General features: G+C 50.4%; 1 protein-coding gene across 1 annotated transcript in view; it reads left to right on the plus strand.

The window, feature by feature from the left end:
* Positions 1 to 8980, plus strand: part of LOC144511105 (exocyst complex component 3-like protein 2) — a 64414-nt gene extending 55434 nt beyond the window's left edge. Inside the window, exons 11-12 of the mRNA XM_078241081.1 lie at positions 1413 to 1534; positions 8606 to 8980. Of these exons, the coding sequence (XP_078097207.1) occupies positions 1413 to 1534; positions 8606 to 8858 (375 nt within the window). The 3' untranslated portion in view covers positions 8859 to 8980. The remainder of the gene's footprint in view (positions 1 to 1412; positions 1535 to 8605) is intronic.
* The last annotated feature ends 13466 nt before the right edge of the window (positions 8981 to 22446 follow it).

Genomic DNA, 22446 nt, shown 5'->3' on the forward strand with positions numbered 1-22446 from the left:
CGGAGGGCCGAATGGCCTCTTCCTGCTCCTATTTTCTATGATCCAACCTTTAGACCATCAGATATCAGAGCAGAATTAGGCCATTCGGCCCATCAGCTCTGCTCTGCCATGGCTGCTATGTGTCTCAATCCCATTCTCCCACCTTTTCCCCCTTTGATCCCCTGACCAATCAAGAACCTGTCTATCTCTGTCTTAAATACACTCAACTTTTCCTCATAACATAAGCCCCTACATCCCAAGAATCACTCGATTCTGAACCCTTATAAAATACAATAGAATCCTTGCAGTGCAGATGAGGCTATTCGGCCCATCGAGTCTGCACGGACGCTCCGACATCATCCCACCTAGGATATATCCCCATAACCCCACTTATTTACCCTGCTAACCTACACATCTTGGACATTAAGGGGCAATTTAGCATGGCCAATCCACCTAACCTGCACATCTTTGGACACTAAGGGGCAATTTAGCATGGCCAATCCACCTAACCTGCACATCTTTGGACACTAAGGGGCAATTTCGCATGGCCAATCCACCTAATCTGCACATCATTGGACACTAAGGGGCAATTTAGCATGGCCAATCCACCTAATCTGCACATCATTGGACACTAAGGGGCAATTTAGCATGGCCAATCCACCTAACCTACACATCTTTGGACACTAAGGGACAATTTAGCACGGCCAATCCAACTAACCCGCACATCTTTGGACTGTGGGAGGAAACCAGAGCACCCGGAGGAAACCCACGCAGACACGGCAAGAAGGGGGTGGCATAGTGCTGTCTCACAGCACCAGGGACCCAGATTCGATTCCTGGCCTCGGGTCACTGTCTGTGTGGAGTTTGCATTCTCCCCGTGTCGGCGTGGGTTTCCTCCGGGTGCTCCGGCTTCCTCCCACAGTCTGATAGACGTGCTGGTTAGGTTCACTGGCCGTGCTAAATTCTCCCTCAGTGTACACGAACAGGCGCTGGAGTGTGGTGACTAGGGGATTTTCACAGTAACTTCATTGCAGTGTTAATGTAAGCCTACTTGTGACACTAATAAATAAGCTCTTAAACATTAACCGAGCGTGGGAGGAAACCGGAGCACCCGGAGGAAACCCACGCAGACACGAGGAGAATGTGCAAACTCCACACAGACAGTCACCCAAGCCGGGAATCGAACCTGGGTCCCTGGCGCTGTGAGGCAGTCGTGCTAACCACTGTGCCACCGCGCTGCCCATTATAACCCCTTTATAAATGCAATTTAATATTCTTCGTTTAGCCATGAGACCAAACCTGTCCACACCACTGGAGCCTGGGATGGGCCCCTCGAGGCTGACAAAATCATGTGCCCAACTTCGTGGGCTCAAGAATTTATTCCGTCCTGTCCTAATTTCTCCTTCCTTCCGTTCTTTCTCCCTTTACTCCAGAATTCCACCGCATCCTGGCTGGATTCAGCCATCGAAAGCCTGGCAGAGATCATCAAGCTGAAGGACACCAGCTCCATCCAAATGGAAGTTGCTGCCTTGGTGGACAGTTATCCAGATGTTCGGTGAGTTAAACCCCTCCCTACCTGCAAGCCCCACCCCTTCCACCGTTTCCCTGTTTCCCTGATCTCCTCACCGGCCATGGTTTCCCATGACACGAGACAGATGGAAAAGGTCAACATTTGGAGGTTGACATTGAAAATAGGAACAGGAGGAGGCCATTCGGCCCTTCAAGTCCAGTCCGCCCATTCATTTTGATCATGGCTGATCATTGAATTCAATATCCTGATTCCCCCTTTCCCCCCCCATATCCCTTGACTCCTTGAGCCCCAATAGCTATATCTAATTCCTTCTTGAAATCACACAACGTTTTGGCCTCAACTACTTTCTGTGGGAGTGAATTCCACACATTCACCACCCTCTGGGTGAAGAAATTTCTCCTCACCTCAGTCATCATAGAAATCATAGAAACCCTACAGTGCAGAAGGAGGCCATTCGGCCCATCGAGTCTGCACCGACCACAATCCCACCCAGGCCCTACCCCCACATATTTACCCACTAATCTACGCATCCCAGGATTCTAAGGGGCAATTTTTAACCTGGCCAATCAACCTAACCTGCACATCTTTGGATGTGGGAGGAAACCGGAGCACCCGGAGGAAACCCACGCAGACACGAGGAGAATGTGCAAACTCCACACAGACAGTGACCCGAGCTGGGAATCGAATCCGGGACCCTGGAGCTGTGAAGCAGCAGTGCTAACCACTGTGCTACCGTGCCGTCCTAAAAGGTTTACCCCTTATCCTCAAACTATGACCTCTAGATCTGGACTCCCCCCACCATTGGGAACATTCTTTCTGAATCTACCCTGTCTAACCCTGTTAGAATTTTATAAGTTTCTATGAGATCCCCTCTCACTCTTCTGAACTCCAGTGAATATAATCCTAACCAATTTAGCCTCTCCCTCATATGACAGACCTGCCATCCCAGGAATCAGCCTGGTAAACCTTCGCTGCGCTCCCTCTATAGCAAGGACATCCTTCCTCAGATAAGGAGACCAAAACTGCACACAATACTCCAGGTGTGGCCTCACCAACGCCCTGTACAATTGCAGCAACTCATCCCTATCCCTATACTCAAATCCTCTCACTATGAAGGTCAACATACCAATTGTCTTCTTTACTGCCTGCTGTACCTGCACGCTTACTTTCAGCGACTGATGCACAAGGACACCAAGGTCTCGCTGAGTATCCACCTCTCTCAATTTACACCCATTCAAATCATAATCTGTCTTCCTTAATGTCACCTGGTCTGCAGTTAGGAAGGCAAATGCAATGTTAGCATTCATGTCGAGAGGGCTAGGATACAAGAGCAGGGATGTATTTCTGAGGTTGTATAAGGCTCTGGCCAGACTCCATTTGGAGTATTGTGAGCAATTTTGGGCCCCATATCTAAGGAAGGATGTACCGGCCTTGGAAAGGGTCCAGAGGAGGTTCACAAGAATGATCCCTGGAACAAAGAGCTTGTCGCATGATGAACGGTTGAGGACTCTGGGGTCTGTTCCAGTTGGAGTTTAGAAGGATGAGGGGGGGATCTTATTGAAACTTACAGGATACTGCGAGGCCTGGATAGAGTGGACGTGGAGAGGATGTTTCCACTAGTAGGAAGAACTAGAACCAGAGGGCACAACCTCAGGCTAAAGGACGATCCTTTAAAACAGAGATGAGGAGGAATTTCTTCAGCCAGAGAGTGGTGAATCTGTGGAACTCTTTGCCGCAGAAGGCTGTGGAGGCCGGGTCATTGAGTGTCTTTAAGACAGAGATAGATAGGTTCTTGATTAACAAGAGGATCAGGGGTTATGGGGAAAAGGCAGGAGAATGGGGATGAGAAAAATATCAGCCATGATTGAATGGCGGAGCAGACTCGATGGGCCGAGTGGCCTCATTCTGCTCCTATGTCTTATGGTCTTATGGTGTTCAGTTTCCGGAACTTTCTCAAGGCAAATGTTTCAAAGGGAAAGCAGCAAAGCTCTCCCTTTGATTCCAACGCCCAGGTCAGGAAGTTCTCTCTGGCGTGCGACACAGAGGTCCAGAACATTCCGGGAGGGCGGAGGGGTGGAGTCCCACACCGCTCCTGTGGAAGAGGGGAAGAGCGACAGGGGGGGAAGAGGGGGTGGATTCAGTCGCAACTCTGATTTAATTGGTCGCCTCGAGACGGGTTCGCCAGCCAATGAAGGGCAGTCAGACTGGCTCTTGAAGTTGGACGGCCAATCAGCTTTAGGCTTGAAAGGCATGATGGGTTGCCACGGAGGGTAGGTAAGAGAGAGAGAGAGCACTACAAAAACAAAATGGCGGCACCCTCTCGTCAACCTCTTTGACCTCAGAAATGGAGGCCAGGCAATCGGGGTGGCGGGAAGGGGTGGGAGAGGGGAGCCCCTTCACAGAGCTGCCGCCCCCTGTGGCTCCTCCCCAGATCCCTGTCGCTAAGGAGGGTTGCTATGGCCTGAACGGGTCACTTGCAGCCCAGCCCTCATCCCAGACACTCCCTGGGGAAATTCTTATCAAATATTCAACTGTCATAGGGCTGGATTTAGAATCATAGAATCATAGAATCCCGACAGTGCAGAAGGAGGCCATTCAGTCCATCGAGAGGCCATTCGGCCCATCGAGTCAGCACCGACAACAAACCCGCCCAGGCCCAATCCCCATAATCCCACACATTTACTCTACTAATCCCCCTGACACTAAGGGGCAATTTAGCATGGCCAATCCACCCAATCTACACATCTTTCGATCAGATTCTGCACAGTGATCCAAGGGCGGAATTGAACCTGGGTCCCTGGTGCTGTGAAGCAGCAGTGCTAACCACTGTGCCACCGTGCCGCCCTCTTTTCCCCGTGCCCGTGTGAGTTTCCTCCGGGTGCTCCGGTTTCCTCCCACAATCCAAAGATATGTAAGTTAGGTGGATTGGCCAAGCTAAATTGCCCCATAGTGTCCAAAGATGTTTAGGTTAGGTGAATTGGCCATGGTAAATTGCCCCTTAGTGTCCAATGATGTGTAGGTTAGGTGAATTGGCCATGCTAAATTGCCCCTTAGTGTCCAATGATGTGTAGGTTAGGTGTATTGGCCATGCTAAATTGCCCCTTAGTGTCCAATGATGTGTAGGTTAGGTGTATTGGCCATGGTAAATTGCCCCTTAGTGTCCAACGATGTGTAGGTTAGGTGTATTGGCCATGCTAAATTGCCCCTTAGTGTCCAACGATGTGTAGGTTAGGTGTATTGGCCATGCTAAATTGCCCCTTAGTGTCCAAAGATGTACAGGTTAGGTGGATTGGCCATGCTAAATTGCCCCTTAGTGTCCAACGATGTGTAGGTTAGATGGATTGGCCATGCTAAATTGCCCCTTAGTGTCCAAAGATGGGCACAGTAAGAAGTCTCACAACACCAGGTTAAAGTCCAACAGGTTTATTTGGAATCACGAGCTTTCGGAGCGCTGCTCCTTCATCTGGTGAGTGGACACTTCTTATTGTGCCCACCCCGGTCCAATGCCAGTATCTCCACATCATGTCCAAAGGTGTGCTGGTTGGCAGGTCAAATAATTGGGGTTATGAGGATAGAACCTGGGATGATGTCAGAGAATCGGCGCAGATGCGATGGACTGAATGGCCTCATCTGCACTATTCTATGAGGGTTCAAAATTGACTGATTCCTGAGATGAAGGGGCTTATCTTATGAGGAAAGGTCAAACCACCTAACCAGCACGTCTTCGGACTGTGTGAGGAAACCGGAGCACCCGGAGGAAACCCCGCCGCAGACACGGGGGAGACAGTAACCCAAGCCGGGAATCGAACCCACGCAGACACGGGGAGAATGTGCAAACTCCGCACAGACAATGACCCGAGGCCGGGAATCGAACCCAGGTCCCTGGCGGCGTGAGACAGCCGTGCTAACCCACTGTGCCACCGTGCCGCCCCCCCCCCCCCCCACAGTCGAAATTGGTATCCACACAAAGGCTGGACAATATTCGTCCACTTTGCTCGAGATATTCGTCCTCCAGCCTGGACAACGCGCAAACAATCGGATTCACTGCTCCAAACTTGCACTATTTTCCTGAACTTCAGTAACCCACCCCCGCCCCGAGCACATTCCAAGCCTGACCTTAAGGAACAAATGTAAAAATAAAAATATTCCCTTGCATTCCTTTTTGGCAAGGGGACAGTGTGTCGCCAGGGGCGTCTGTCCGGGCCTAGTGCTATCTATTGGCCTGGGGGGGGGGGGTTTTTTTGTTATTTTTTTGCGGATCTCTTTCCCGACTATTTGGCATCCTGATGTTCCAGATGTCACCCGTTGATGAATTGCGACAAGAGTTTTCATTTTCCTGTTTGAATTTGAAACCCTACTTATAGCCAAGCGCAGGAAACAAGACGCTGGCAAGGCCTAGCGCACAGGAAGTGGAATCTGGAGCACTTCCTGCCCGCCCCCCCCAAGCTTGGCCCACGCTGGGCAGCGATGAGATACAAACGCCAATCTTTGTGAGAGAAACCAAGCCCCATAACGTTCCCATTCCAGTTCTTTACACAACATCATTGAGTGCGTTCGCCGTCCTGAGGGAGACATTCTTCACAGGGTCTGTTTGAAGGCGAGATAGGAAGCAATTCCTACCCCCCCCCTCCTCCCCTCCCCTTCCTCCCCGTGGGATCGTCGCTTGCTCAATACGATTTCCTGTGCTTTCCACAGGATATTCGGCCCTTGAAGGCGTCACAGCCCACTCCTACTCTCATGCCACATTCCGCCATCCATCAGATCAAAAGATATAGGGGCGGAATTAGTGTTATAACTCCACGGAGGCGAAAGTCCCGTCACCAAGTTACTTTATCTACACCATACATCTGTACACAGCCAGCTCTCCAGTTGCTCCCCTGCTGAATGCAGGCCGGGGGTCTGACACACCTTGTGCATGAGACGCAAAAACCCAGTCTGCAGGTGCAACAGGTGATCAAGAAGGCAAATGGGATGTTGGCCTATATCGCAAGGGGGATAGAATATGAAAGCAGAGATGTCTTGCTGCATCTGTACAGGGCATTGGTGAGGCCGCAGCTGGAATACTGTGTGCAGTATTGGTCCCCTTATATGCGGAAGGATATATTGGCCTTGGAGGGAGTGCAGAGAAGGTTCATCAGGTTGATACCAGAGATGAGGGGTGTTGATTATGAGGAGAGACTGAGCAGATTGGGTTTGTACTCGTTGGAATTTAGAAGGCTGAGGGGGGATCTTATAGAGACCTATAAGATAATGAAGGGGCTGGATAGGGTAGAGATGGAGAGATTCTTTCCACTTAGAAAGGAAGCTAGAACTAGAGGGCACAGCCTCAAAATAAAGGGGGGTCAGTTTAGGACAGAGTTGAGGAGGAACTTCTTCTCTCAGAGGGGGGTGAATCTCTGGAATTCTCTGCCCACAGAAGTGGTGGAGGCTACCTCGTTGAATATGTTTAAATCACGGATAGATGGATTCCTGATCGGTAAGGGAATTAGGGGTTATAGGGATCAGGCGGGTAAGTGGAACTGATCCACTTCAGATCAGCCATGATCTTATTGAATGGCGGGGCAGGCTCGAGGGGCTAGATGGCCTACTCCTGCTCCTATTTCTTATGTTCTTACACCTGCTTTAAATTGGGAGCATGAGGCTCCCTGATTTAACCAATCAATTAGGACTCATCAGGTAGCTCATTCTCCAGCAAGCCAACCTCATTAGCCTGGCTGAAGTCATCACAATTAGGCCATTCGGCCCATCGAGTCTGCTCCGCCATGGCTGATATGTTTCTCAACCCCATTCTCCCGCCTTCTCCCCGTAAGCTTTGATCTCCTTACCAATCAAGAACCTGTCTATCTCTGTCTTAAAGACACTCAATGACCCGGCCTCCTCTGTGGCAACGAATTCCACAGATTCGCCACCCTCTGGCTGAAGAAATTCCTCCTCATCTCGGTTCTAAAGGGTCGTCCCTCTAAAGGCACAACCTCAGGCTAAAGGGACGATCCTTTAAAACTGAGATGAGGAGGAATTTCTTCAGCTAGAGGGTGGCGAATCTGTGGAACTCTTTACCGCAGAGGAGGCCAAGTCATTGAGTGTCTTTAAGACAGAGATAGATAGGTTCTTGATCAATAAGGGGATCAGGGGTTATGGGGAAAAGGCAGGAGAATGGGGATGAGAAAAATATCAGGCATGACTGAATGGCGGAGCAAACCCGATGGGCCGAGTGGCCTCATTCTGCTCCTATGTCTTATGGTCCTTTGGTCCCTTTACTCGGATCCCAGTCTCTCCAACTAATGGAAACATCTTCCCCACGTCCACCCTATCCCGGCCTTTTAGTATTCTGTAGGTTTCCATGGAACCTAAGGGGCAATAGTGATGGGAACACTGGATGGGTAATCCCAAGGCCCCAGGCTAATACTCCAGAGGACAGGAGTTCAAATACGCAAGCCAATGAGAATATGGCACGCCTCTTGGTGACACCGAATATCCAATCACGCGAGGCTCCTCAATGTTAACTGCAATCCCGTAACCAAGGAAACCACTGCAAAGCAGCTGTGCTTAATCCGATCCCAAAATAAATCCCAAAATTTCCTGTCAGTGGCCAGAGCCAGGGAGACAAGACAGAAGTTGCCATTTACACTCTTTGGGGGACTGATGCTGATAACACACACCACCCGCAGCCTCCCCCTCCGAGCCACTCACCATCCTGACTTGGAAATATATCGGCCATTCCTTCACTGTAACTGGGACGAACTCCAGGGTGGTTCGATTCCCGGCTTGGGTCACTGCGGAGTCTGCACGTTCTCCCCGTGTCTGCGTGGGTTTCCTCCGGGCGCTCCGGTTTCCTCCCACAGTCCGAAAGACGTGCAGGTTAGGGTGCATTGGCCATGCTAAATTCTCCCTCAGTGTTACCCGAACAGGAGTGTGGCGACTAGGGGATTTTCGCAGTAACTTCATTGCAGCGTTGAATGTACGCCTACTTGTGGCACTGATAAATAAAGTTAATGAATCGAACCCTGGTCCCTGGTGCTGTGAGGTAGCCGTGCTCACTGCGACACTGAGCTGGGTAATAAAATTCTACCTTTCGTTTCCCCGTTCCCCCCACAGTAAGATCCACATCTCGGCTGTGTTGAACGTCAGAGGGGATGTCAGCCAAGCGAATCGCCAGAGCATCTTAGCAACGCTGCAAGACTTCGACAGCAAGGATGGGGCACCCACCCCGTGCCGCGACCGAGCGCTTTTTGCCGAGATCGATGCCATGCCTGACCTGCAGTGCATGAACATCCGCATGTACCGTAGCCAAGGCTGCCGGCCGGGATGTTTCTCCATGTTCCGTCGGCATGACATCCACACCAGGTGACCACTGAACGGTGGAGGTGGGGCAGCAGCCGGAAGCCCCGCCCGTCCATCCGCGCGTATCAAGAGAATAATCACACCAATAATCTAAACCTGCCCTCCGCTGAGCTGGGGCTCGAGGTCAGCAGCTCGGGACCCTCGCAGCTGACCCTTCAACCATCCCGGGGGGGTGTACCCCGCACACTGAGGATCGAAAATCTACCCGACACAGGGAGGCCGACGCAGTCCCTTCACCTCTGAGCCCAAATCCATCCCAGATTATTGGGTGCCTGCAGAAGCACTAATTGGCAACCACACTCAGTGAGGGTACAGGACTGGGTGATGGGCAAGTGAGCCAGGCTGGTGCAGTTCGGTGGGGCGGGGCAAAGTTGACTGAGTTTGAGGCTCAGGCAAATTATTGGGGCAGCGTAGGGGTCCTAACAAGGGCCGTGCCTGTCCTAGAATGGAATAGAACCCCTTCAATGCAGAAGGAAGCCATTCGGCCCATCGAGTCTGCACCGATCACAATCCCGCCTAGGCCCTATTCCCATAACCACACGTATTTACCCTGCTAATCCCCCTGACATTAGGGTCAATTTAGCACGGCCAATCTACCAAACTCGCACATCTTTGGATACTAAGGGAGAATTTTTCATGGCCAATCCACCTAACCTGCACATCTTTGGACACTAAGGGGTAATTTAGCATGTCCAATCCACCTAACCTGCACATCTTTGGGCACTAAGAGGAAATTTAGCATGGCCAATCCACCTAACACACACATCTTTGGACACTAAGGGACAATTTACCATGGCCAATCCATCTAACCGGCACATCTTTGGACACTAAGGGACAATTTAGCATGGCCAATCCACCTAACCTACACACCTTTGGACACTAAGGGACAATTTAGCATGGCCAATCCACCTAACCTGCACACCTTTGGACATTAAGAGGCAATTTAGCATGTCCAATCCACCTAACCTGCACATCTTTGGGCACTAAGAGGAAATTTAGCATGGCCAATCCACCTAACCCACACATCTTTGGACACTAAGGGACAATTTACCATGGCCAATCCATCTAACCGGCACTTCTTTGGACACTAAGGGACAATTTAGCATGGCCAATCCACCTAACCTACACACCTTTGGACACTAAGGGACAATTTAGCATGGCCAATCCCCCTAACCTGCACATCTTTGGACACTAAGGGACAATTTACTATGGCCAATCCACCTAACCTGTACATCTTTGGACACGAAGGGGCAATTTAGCATGGCCAATCCACCTAATCTGCACATCTTTGGACACTAAGGGGCAATTTAGCATGGCCAATCCCCCTAACCTGCACATCTTTGGACTGTGGGAGGAAACCGGAGCACCCGGAGGAAACCCACGCAGACACGGGGAGAATGTGCAAACTGCACACAGACAGTGACCCAAGTCGGGAATCGAACCCGGGTCCCTGGCGCTGTGACGCAGCAGTGCTAACCACTGTGCCACTGTACTGTTCTAATGTCTGTTATGATATGAATCTTAATGAGCTGGAATTTACTGCCTATGAGGGTAAAGGAAGCAGAGATGATGAATGATTTTGAAAGAAATTTTTTTTAATGTTTATTTATTAATGTCACAAGTAGGCTTACATTAACACTGCAATGAAGTTACTGTGAAAATCCCCTAGTCGCCACACTCCGGTGCCTGTTCGGGTACACTGAGGGAGAATTTAGCACGGCCAATGCACCCTAACCAAGATGTCTTTCAGAATGTGGGAGGAAACCGGAGCACCCGGAGGAAACCCATGCAGACACGGGGAGAACGTGCAGACTCCGCATAGACAGTGACTGGAGACTGGGAATCGAACCCGGGTCCCTGGCGCTGTGAGGCAGCCGTGATAACCACCCGGGCGTCTGAGGGAAATAAACTTGTGGGGCTTTGGGGATAGAACGGGGGGGAGGGGAATGGGGTTGATTGGACTGCTCTACAAAGAGCTCGCATGGACCCAAAGGGCCAAATGGTCACCTTCTATGCCGTAACAAATTTAAATATGGCTTATTTGGGCAGCGGGTAGATCCCTTGAGTCACCCAGAACATAACAGGGAACGAGGTGAAAGGTCATGAGGAAGGTTTAAAAGGGGTTACATAGAAGTCCAATCTCCACCTCTCCCACCTCCCCCCCGTTTCGTATCTGTGCAGTTTGGGGTTCAGTGTCAAACACTATGTTTGAAATCTCTTCCCCCTTCCCTCCCCCAAATCCCCGCCAATCTGAGGAGCTGACCTTTCGGTTGCTATGGGAGCCCCAGGCTTGGTGGACCAAAAACCGCGGGAAGGCCCCGATGGATGGACCCAATCTGCAACGGGGATTTCGGGAATGACGGTCCCCTTCGAGCCGGAGCTGCCGTGGAACATTCCGGAGCCTCAGCACTCCTCTGGTTGCTGTAAGGGAGATCCCTGGGGGGGGGGGGGGGGGGGGGGAGAGAGGCCTTGGATGTGTGACTGCCAGATCGAATCGAGGGGATTGTGTAAATTTGGGTCGTGTCAAATGTATTATCATTAAAGTTATTTTATCCTTTATACGTCTCCTGTTCCTTCTCTAAAACGATCCCGGGACGAGAGGTTTAGAAGAATGAGATTCGATTTGATTTATTTATTATGGCAAGTATTAGTGTGCGGTGAAAAGCATTCCCCCAGCCCGCTGTGCTGCTTCAGTCAGGGCCGGTTTGGGGGCCTTCTGCTGGGCATCACAGCCACTGTATGTCTTCGACCGCCTAACTTCCGGCTTTGTCAGTACCGAGCCAGAAATGGGCGTGGAGGTGCCTAAATTATTTAAATGAAATTTAAATCTGATGAGCGGGCCCGCGACTGAGGCCTGTGGGCCCGCTAGCGTCTCCCCTCCCCCTTCCAGGAGTGCTTCACTCCACTGGGGTTTACAACAGCACCCAACTTGCGGGGAATAGGTGACCCGACCCCGCTGAAGTGAAAGTTGGGGCGGGGGGGGGCGGCCATGGAGGCACCCCCCCCCCCCCCCCCCCGCTTCCTCCCCGGAGGTCGGGGGTAAGGGGAGGTGTCCACTGGCATTGCCAGTTTGGCAGTGCCAGCCCGAACACCCCCCCCCCCCCCCCCGGGCATTGCATAAGGGGTAAGGCCTTATGGGGAGGGGGAGGGGCTGCCGGTGGTGGAGGGGTGAGGGATCAGGAGATTGGGACTGCGGTGGGATGGGGGGGATTGAGGCGGGCTGGGGGTGGTGGTTGGAGGGGGGGGGGGGGTTGTCGGTGCTTGCCTGGAGTCGACGGAAGGCCAGCGGGAGGGGCAGGTTAGATGGCCAGCGATTCGGGGGGGGGGGGGGGGGGGGGGGGTGTCGGTCGTGGGGTTGGCCAGCGATCGGGAGGCCGGCAGTGCAGGAGCACTGCGCATTCGCTAATCTCGGCGCTGATCGATCGATGCATGCGTCGTGGCCCACTCAGCGTGATGCTGTTGTCCTCCCGGCTGGGAAGAGGTCGTATCCACAGCATTGTTTGCGTGATTCACGCTCGGGGCTCTCTGCAGTACACAGAGTGTGGGAGAGTCGCTTTGAAAACCCCGCTGAAAAATCCAGCAGGATTTACTCCAGCTTTTACACAAATTCGGCACGTAGAATGTTTTTTGGGAGAATCCCACCTATTGTTTCTTGCGCGCTATACAGACAAAGCATACCATTCATAGAGTATTTAGGGGCGAGGAAAGGGGAGGGGGCACAATGTAGTGTTACAGTCATAGCTAGGGTGTAGAGAAATATCAAATTAATATAAGATGATTTGATTTATTATTGTCACAAGAATTGGGATACAGTGAAAAGTATTGTTTCTTGCGCGCGAGACAGACAAAGCACACCGTTCATAGAGTGCATAGAGGAGAAGGAAAGGAGAGGGTGCAGAATCCAAAAGAGAAAAGGCTGGAAAACCTCAGCAGGCCTGGCATCATCTGTCAGGAGAGAAAAGAGCTTTCTCTGCCTTTTAGCTTTGAAAGGTCCTTTCAAAAGTCTGATGGCAGCAGGGAAGAAGACATCCTATTTTTATTATTCATTCGTGGGACACGGGCATCGCTGGCTGGGCCAGCATTTATTGCCCATCCCTAGTTGTCCAAGGGTAGTTGAGAGTGAATCACATTGCTGTGGGTCTGGGGTCACCTGTACACCAGACCAGGGTAAGGATGTCCTTCCCGAAAGGGAACCAGATGGGTTTTTCCGACAATCGATTCATGGTCATCAGTAGATGCCAGATTTTTTTTCATTGAATTCAAATTCCACCATCTGCCGTGGCGGGATTCGAACCCGGGTCCCCCAGAACATTGGCTGAGTTTCTGGATTAATAGTCTGGCGATAATAATACCACTAGGCCATCACCTTTTCCCCTTGGGGCAAAGAGAACTGTGGCCGCTGGTGGTGTTTTGAGGATGATTGAAGGAACAGACAAAGAGGCAATACAGGCAAATTATTTCCTGTGACGATGGCTCCGAATCCCGTTGGAAGCATGTGTAAAACGGATGAAGTTCAAGGAGAGAAGTTGGCGGAACATTTTCACACAAAAATACACTGGCACACATTCCCGAGGAAGGACGTTGCGGCAGACGGAATGGATTCAATCCCAACTCACCATCCCCGCCCGTACTGACAGATCAGCCACTCCTCCAACACTGGAAGTGAATTTAACATCACAGATTTCCAAGCAAAACCCAGGAGAAAGATTATTGGAGCATGAAAGAAATTGCGTTTTTCTTTTAAATTCTCTTCAAACACTTCTGATCTAAATTTAAAGTTTATCTGTTCGTCACAATTAGGCTTACATGAACACCGCAATGAAGTTACTGTGTAAATCCCCTGGTCGCCACACTCCGACGCCGGTTCGGGTGCACTGAGGGGGAATTCTGCCTGGCCAACCCACCTAACCAGCACATCTCTCAATCAGATTCCACACAGGCAGTGATCCAAGATCAGAATCGAACCCGGGGCCCTGGCGCTGTGAGGCAGCAGGGCTAACCACTGTGCCACCCCCCTATTCCCCGTGTCTGCGTGGGTTTCCTCCGGGTGTTCCGGTTTCCTCCCACACTCCAAAGATGTGCAGGTTAGGTGGATTGGCCATGCTAAATTGCCCCTTAGTGCCCAAAGATGTGTAGGTTAGGTGGATTGGCCATGCTAAATTGCCCTTTAGTGTCCAAAGATGTGCAGGTTAGGTGGATTGGCCATGCTAAATTGCCCCATAGTGTCCAAAGATGTGCAGGTTAGGTGGATTGGCCATGCTAAATTGCCCCTTAGTGCCCAAAGATGTGCAGGTTAGGTGGATTGGCCATGCTAAATTGCCCCTTAGTGCCCAAAGATGTGTAGGTTAGGTGGATTGGCCATGCTAAATTGCCCCTTAGTGTCCAAAGATGTGCAGGTTAGGTGGATTGGCCATGCTAAATTGCCCCTTAGTGCCCAAAGATGTGCAGGTTAGGTGGATTGGCCATGCTAAATTGCCCCTTAGTGTCCAAAGATGTGCAGGTTAGGTGGATTGGCCATGCTAAATTCCCCCTTAGTGTCCAAAGATGTGTCGGTTAGGTGGATTGGCCATGCTAAATTGCCCCATAGTGTCCAAAGATGTGCAGGTTAGGTGGATTGGCCATGCTAAATTGCCCCATAGTGTCCAAAGATGTGCAGGTTAGGTGGATTGGCCATGCTAAATTGCCCCATAGTGTCCAAAGATGTGCAGGTTAGGTGGATTGGCCATGCTAAATTGCCCCTTAGTGCCCAAAGATGTGCAGGTTAGGTGGATTGGCCATGCTAAATTGCCCCTTAGTGCCCAAAGATGTGTAGGTTAGGTGGATTGGCCATGCTAAATTGCCCTTTAGTGTCCAAAGATGTGCAGGTTAGGTGGATTGGCCATGCTAAATTGCCCCTTAGTGCCCAAAGATGTGCAGGTTAGGTGGATTGGCCATGCTAAATTGCCCCTTAGTGTCCAAAGATGTGCAGGTTAGGCCTCTTTTAGGGAAATGTGCAGGTCAGGTGGATTGGCCATGCTAAATGGCCTGGCTATTCCTGGCTTTGCCCGCCTGGCTCTGGGCTCTAGCTCCAGCCTACCAAGCCAGCTCGTGGTTCCGTCTGCGGGGATTTCCAGGAATTGAGTTTAGTCGGATAGTGCTTAGTGTCACCAACCCTCCAGGGTTGGCCTGGGATCTTCAGGAATGAAAGGTTAATCTCCAGGACAATGTGTGTGACACCCTGGAGAGAAACCATCGAGGCATTTCATAGAATCATAGAATCCCTACAGTGCAGAAGGAGGCCATTTGGCCCATCGAGTCTGCACCGACCACATTCCCACCCAGACCCTATCCCCATACATTTACCCCAGCTAGTTCCCCTGACACTAAGGGCTAATTTAGACTCTGAGGAAGTGAGTGGATTCGAAGACCAGTTGTTCAGATGAGAGAGAATTCCACAGCCTCAAAGCCCAGCCCTCCACCCTCCCCTCCCCTCCCCTCCACACTCTCAGCCTCTCCCACAACAAATTGAATCCCCCCCCCCACTCCCTCGCGACACCCCTCTGCCCCTTTAAAATAGGGGCCCTGTAAGTGAGAGCAAGAGGCAACCAGATCTACTGAATAAAGAAGTGATTCAAGGTTACGGGAAGAGAGGATTGAGGGATATGGGGAGGAGGGATTGAGGGATACGGGGAAAGGGATTGAGGGATATGGGGAAAGGGATTGAGGGATATGTAGAAAAGAGCTTGAGGGATATGGAAAGAAGGGATTGAGGGATATGGGAGGAGGTGGGATTGCGGGTTATGGAAAAAAGGGATTGAGGGATATGGCGAGAAGGGATTGAGGGATATGGGGAGAAGGGTTTGAGGGATATGGGAGGAGGTGGGATTGTGGAATATGGAGAGGTTGGGATCGATGGATATGGGAAGAGGGGGGATTGATGGATATGTGGAGATGATGGGATTGAGGAATATGGGGAGAAGGTGGAATTGAGGAGATGGTGAGAAGGGATTGAGGGATACGGGGAGACAATGGGATTGAGGAATGAGGAGAAGGTGGGATTTAGGGATATGGGGAGAAGGTGGAGTTGAGGATGTGGGGAAAAGGGATTGAAGGATACGGGGACTCAATGGGATTGAGGATGAGGAAAAGACGGGATTGAGGGATATGGGGAGAAAGTGGGATTGAGGGAAGTGAGGGATATGGGGAGAAGGTGGGATTGAAGGATACGGGGAAACAATGGGATTGAAGGATATGGGGAGAAGGTGGGATTGAGGGATATGGGGAGACGGTTGGATTGAGGGATATGGGGATTGGTGGGATTGAGGGATATGGGGAGAAAGTGGGATTGAGGGAACTGAGGGATATGGGGAGAAGGTGGGATTGAAGGATATGGGGTGAAGGTGGGATTGAGGGATATGGGGAGAAGGTGGGATTGAGGGATATGGGGAGACGGTTGGATTGAGGGATATGGGGATTGGTGGGATTGAGGGATATGGGGAGACGGTCGGATATGAGAAAAGCACGACCTGCAAAATAAGAGTTGTCTTCATGCCTCTCACGGTGTGTTGTAATATCTCAACAATGTCGCTTACTGTAAGTCTCTGGCGCGAGTTGAGTTCGACACTAATGTGTCTACTGCAGAATCCAAGTGAGTAACCTGACTAAATAAACAAAGACTACTTTGCCCTTCCTGTTACCGATGTGTGGAAGAGAAATATCAGTCATATTCCTTCAACACATTCCAGTCATTTCCCAACCCAGAAACTTTATTTCTCAGTTTCGACCATTTATTTCAGATTCTACAGAAACATTCCTGTGACATCATATCCTGGGGAATGTGTCACTTCCTGCCAATCATGGAGAGGCATTGATGGTTATCGTGCTAATCTTACTCAGATCTCATGGGTTGAGTTCATTTGTAAGGAATTATCCTCACAGTTTGAGAAATTCCTGGAATGGCGAGGTTTACTGATACTGTGCGGGCCCTTTACTGAAATGCCCTTGTCATTGGGCCATTAGGGGCACAGAAAGAGGCCATTCGGCCCTTCATGCTCAGGATTCTCTTAAGGTTAACTTGCAGGTTGATTGGTATTTAGGAAGGCAAATGCATTCATTTCGAGAGGGCCAGAATACAAGAGCAGGGATGAACATCAGCGTGGGTTTCCTCCGGGTACTCCGGTTTCCTCCCACAGTCCGAAATACGTGCTAGTTAGGTGCATCGGCCATGCTAAATTCTCCCTCAGTGTCCCCGAGTGTGGCGACTAGGGGACTTTCACAGTAACTTCATTGCAGTGTTAATTAAAGCTTACTTGTGACACTAATAAACAAACTTTAAACTTTAACTGCTGAGGCTGTATGAGGCTCTGGTCAGGCCCCATTTGGAGTATTTTGGGCCCCGTATCTAAGGAAGGATGTGCCGGCCTTGGAAAGGGTCCCAGGGGAGGTTCACGAGAGTGATCCCAGGAATGAAACGTTTGACGTATGAGGAACATTTTGAGGACTCTGGGTCTGTACTCGATGGAGTTTAGAAGGATGGGGGGATCTCATTGAAACTTACAGAATACTGAAAGGCCCTGGATAGAGTGGGTGTGGAGAAGAGGTTTCCATTAGTCGGAGAGACTGGGATCCGAGGGCACAGCCTCAGAGTAAAGGGACGACCCTTTAGAACCGAGATGAGGGGGAATTTCTTCAGCCGGAGGGTGGTGAATCTGTGGAATTCGTTGCCACAGAGGAGGCCGGGTCACTGAGTGTCTTTAAGACAGAGATAGACAAGTTCTTGATTGGTAAGGGGGTCAAAGGTTACGGGGAAGAAAACGAGAGAATGAGGTTGAGAAACATACCAACCATGGTGGGGTAGACCCAATGGGCTGAATGGCCTGATTCTGCTCCGATATGTTATAGCCTTATATCGCTTTTTGCTTATTTTTTTAACTTCTTGGAGTTACACAGTGTCACAAAATCTCCTTCTCAGCACCCAAACTGCCTCCTTCAGCACAAGCCAAGGGCTGAGCAAGTGGGAGGCTCAAGGCCCACACCAGGCGCCTGAGCACCAAATCCAGGCCGATGTTCCGCTTTCAACCCCGAGGGGGCACAAAATCGAGGCTACGCCAGCAGAGTAGGGGCGGCACGGTAGCACAGTGGTTAGCACTGCTGCTTCACAGCTCCAGGGTCCCGGGTTCGATTCCCAGCTCGGGTCACTGTCTGAGTGGAGTTTGCACATTCTCCTCGTGTCTGCGTGGGTTTCCTCCGGGTGCTCCGGTTTCCTCCCACAGTCCAAAGATGTGCGGGTTAGGTTGATTGGCCAGGTTAAAAATTGCCCCTTAGAGTCCTGAGATGCGTAGGTTAGCGGGATTAGCGGGTAAATATGTGGGGGTAGGGCCTGGGTGGGATTGTGGTCGGTGCAGACTCGATGGGCCGAATGGCCTCCTTCTGCACTGTAGGGTTTCTATGATTCTATGATTCTATGAGGGGAGCAGTACTGAGGGAGGGCTGCACTGTCAACGATGCCATCTTTCAGATGAGATATTAAACTGAGGTCCTTTCTCTTCCATCAAACGGATGAAAAAAATCCCCTGGCCACCATGTTGAGGAAGAGCAGGGGTTGGGATAGTCGTCACCGCCATCCTGGCCAATATTTATCCCTTAACCGAGACCACAAATAAACAGATTACCTTATCGTTATCACATTGCTCTTTGTGGGACCGTTCTGTGCGTAGTTATAGGGGCGGCACGGTGGCACAGTGGTTAGCACTGCTGCCTCACAGCGCCAGGGACCCGGGTTCAATTCTGGCACCAGGTGACTGTCTGTGTGGAGTTTGCACATTCACCCCGTGTCTGCATGGGTTTCCCCTGGGTGCTCCAGTTTCCTCCCACACTCCAGAGATGTGCCGGTTAGGTGGATTGGCCATGCTAAATTGTCCTTTAGTGTCCAAAGATGTGCAGGTTAGGTGGATTGGCCATGCTAAATTGCCCCTTAGTGTCCAAAGATGTTCAGGTTAGGTGGATTGGCCATGCTAAATTGTCCCTTAGCGTCCAAAGATGTGCAGGTTAGATGGATTGGCCATGCTAAATTGTCCCTTAGCGTCCAAAGATGTGCAGGTTAGATGGATTGGCCATGCTAAATTGTCCCTTAGCGTCCAAAGATGTGCAGGTTAGATGGATTGGCCATGCTAAATTGTCCCTTAGCGTCCAAAGATGTGCAGGTTAGATGGATTGGCCATGCTAAATTGTCCCTTAGCGTCCAAAGATGTGCAGGTTAGATGGATTGGCCATGCTAAATTGTCCCTTAGTATCCACAAATGTGCAGGTTAGATGGATTGGCCATGCTAAATTGTCCCTTAGTATCCACAAATGTGCAGGTTAGGTGGATTGGCCATGTTAATTTGCCCCTTAGTGTCCAAAGATGTGACACTAATCAATAAACTTAAAAACATAACAGGGCCCAGCATGGGTACCTATAAATGACCTTATTCTGAGACTGCGTCAATGAGTTCTAGACTCCTCTCCCCCCTAGCCAGGGGAAATATCCTTCCTGCATCTGCCGTGTCAAACGCTGTAAGAATTTTGTAAATTGAATTGAAAGATGGTTTCAGTAAGGGTGACCATGGATGCATTGTCGAGTGTCGGGAAAACCCATCTGGTTCACTAATGTCCCCTTTAGGGAAGGAAATCTGCCGTCCTTACCCGGTCTGGCCTACATGTGACTCCAGAGCCACAGCAATGGGGTTGACTCTCAACTGCCCTCTGAAATGGCCGAGTGAGAGACTCAGTTCAAGGGGCAATTAGGGATGGGCAGCAAGTGCTGGCCTAGCCGGCGACGCCCACGTCTCCTCAAAGAAATAAATAATTTTGCATCCAGACAGTTTATATCTTGAGTGTCAAAGGATCAGACTCTGCTGTTAATGATAAAAGTAGATTGGCATAACATTGTGTGAATAAATGGTTCCAAGGTCAGTCAGGCCATCTGACTTTGACCTCGAGTGGGAAAGTTGGTTTATTTTTCAATCGATCTCCTCCCTTTAGACTCAACACTTTTCATGAGTGGTTTCCTTAGCGACAGGTTTGATGCATCTACATTCGAGGAAGCTCGTATGATGGACATGCTGCGTAACTAAGGAGCAAACAAGATTCCCAACACAACAACATCGCCCCTATCCAGTACGCACTCTGCGCTATTTTTGCATGTTGACAAATCTTCTCTTCCTATTGCCAGTTTTAGCTCCAGTGGAAAGCTCGGCTAAAGTATAAACACTGTTGTCCTGTTATTAAGGTTTCCTTGGCCTGAAACCTGTTGCTTCACAAGTAAACATGTTCGTGCTAGACTACTGACCTTTTTGGACAGGGGCTGAACTTTTCCATGTCTCTCCACTGGTGTCCATCAAAGAGCAAGAGGCTTGACTTGGGTGACAGTGTGGAGTTTGCACATTCTCCCCCCGGGTGCTTCGGTTTCCTCCCAAATGCCAAAGATGCGCAGGTTAGGTGGCTTGGCCATGCTAAGTTGCCTCTTAGTGTCCAAAGATGTGTAGGGTAGGGGGATTGGCCATGCTAAATTGTCTCTTGGTGTCCAAAGATATGTAGGTTAGGTGATTGGCCATGCTAAATTACCCCTTAGAGTCCAAGGATATGCAGGTTAGGTGGATTGGCCATGCTAAATTGTCCCTTAGTGTCTAGAAATGTGCGGGTTAGGGGGATTGGCCATGCTAAACTGCCTCTTGGTGTCCAGAGATGTGTAGATTAGGGGGATTGGCCATGGTAAATTGCCCCTTGGTGTCCAAAGATGTGCGGGTTAGGTGCCATTGGCCATGCTAAATTGCCCCTTAGTGTCCAACGTTGTGTACGGTAGGTGGATTGGCCATGCTAAATTGCCCCTTAGTGCCCAAAGATGTGCAGATTAGATGGATTGACCATGCTAAATTGCCCCTTAGTGTCCATAGATGTGCAGATTAGATGGATTGGCCATGCTAAATTGCCCCTTAGTGCCCAAAGATGTGCAGATTAGATGGATTGGCCATGCTAAATTGCCCCTTAGTGCCCAAAGATGTGCAGATTAGATGGATTGGCCATGCTAAATTGCCCCTTAGTGTCCATGGATGTGCAGGTTAGGTGGATTGGCCATGCTAAATTGCCCCTTAGTATCCATAGATTTGCAGGTTAGGTGGATTGGCCATGCTAAATTGCCCCTTAGTATCCATAGATTTGCAGGTTAGGTGGATTGGCCATGCTAAATTGCCCCTAAGTGTCCAAAGATGTGCAGATTAGGTGGATTGGCCATGCTAAATGTGTGGGGTTACTGGGAGAGGTGGACCTGGGTAAGATGCTCTGCTGGAGAGTCAGTGCAGACTTGATGGGCCAAATGGCCTCCTTGTGCACTGTATGAATTCTATTTATTTTGCACAGCGAGTTGTGGTCCGGATGGTACTGCCTGAAAGGGCGGTGGAAGCAGATTCAGTCGGATGTTCCACAAGGGAATTGGAGAAATATTGGAAGGGCAGGTAGGGCGATGAGCGAAGAGGAAGGGGGGGTTGTGGGTGAGGCACATCGGATACTGCCCAAAGAGCCAGCACAGACATGATGGGCCAAATGGCCTCCTTCAGTTGTTTTTCATTCTATGCTGTGTTGAGAGATCTCCTCCCAATGCGGATCCTCCCACTCCCCACACCCCATTCAACATTCCACTGGGAAAGGCTGAAGAAACATTCAGAATGTTTGAGAAGAAATTCTCCTCGGAAATTCCCTTCCGACCCCCCCAGGCAGATGAGCAGAATAGACAAGATAAGAACAACCTTTGAGTCTAATCACTGATAACCACACCTAGCTTCTGTGGTTTACTGGAAATTGCCCATATCCGTACTAAAGGTGTAACTCTCGCCCACTTTTGGAAGCTATTTCTGAGGTGGGGAGGAAGGGTGAGGGTGGGGGACAGTGAGTCCCCTGTTCAGATATTGCACAGTCCCACTTACAGCCAGTACACTGGCATCACCACAATCCACGGCAGCCCAGTGGGTAACCCTTTTAAGTACGCGTCAGTAAGGCTGTGGGCGGCCCAGTGGCACAGTGGTTAGGACTGCTGCCTCACAGCGCCAGGGACCCGGGTTCAATTCCAGCCTCGGGTCACTGTCTGTGCGGAGTCTGCATGTTCTCTCCGTGTCTGCGTGGGTTTCCTCCGATTGGCCATGCTAAATTGCATTTTAGTGTCCAAAACCGGGTGGTCCGGTTTCCTCCCACAGTCCAAAGATGTGCAGGTTAGGTGGATTGGCCATGCTAAATTGCCCCTTAGTGTCTAAAGATGTGCAGGTTAGGTGGATTAGCCATGCTAAATTGCCCCTTAGTGTCCAAAGATGTGCAGGTTAGGTGGATTGGCCATGCTAAATTGCCCCTTAGTGTCCAAAGATGTGCAGGTTAGGTGGATTGGCCATGCTAAATTGCCCCTTAGTGTCCAAAGATGTGCAGGTTAGGTGGATTGGCCATGCTAAATTGCCCCTTAGTGTCCAAAGATGTGCAGGTTAGGTGGATTGGCCATGCTAAATTGCCCCTTAGTGTCCAAAGATGTGCAGGTTAGGTGGATTGGCCATGCTAAATTGCCCCATAGTGTCCAAAGATGTGCAGGTTAGGTGGAT

Source organism: Mustelus asterias, chromosome 24, assembly GCF_964213995.1.
Source record: "Mustelus asterias chromosome 24, sMusAst1.hap1.1, whole genome shotgun sequence".
Classification (NCBI taxonomy): Eukaryota; Metazoa; Chordata; class Chondrichthyes; order Carcharhiniformes; family Triakidae; genus Mustelus; species Mustelus asterias.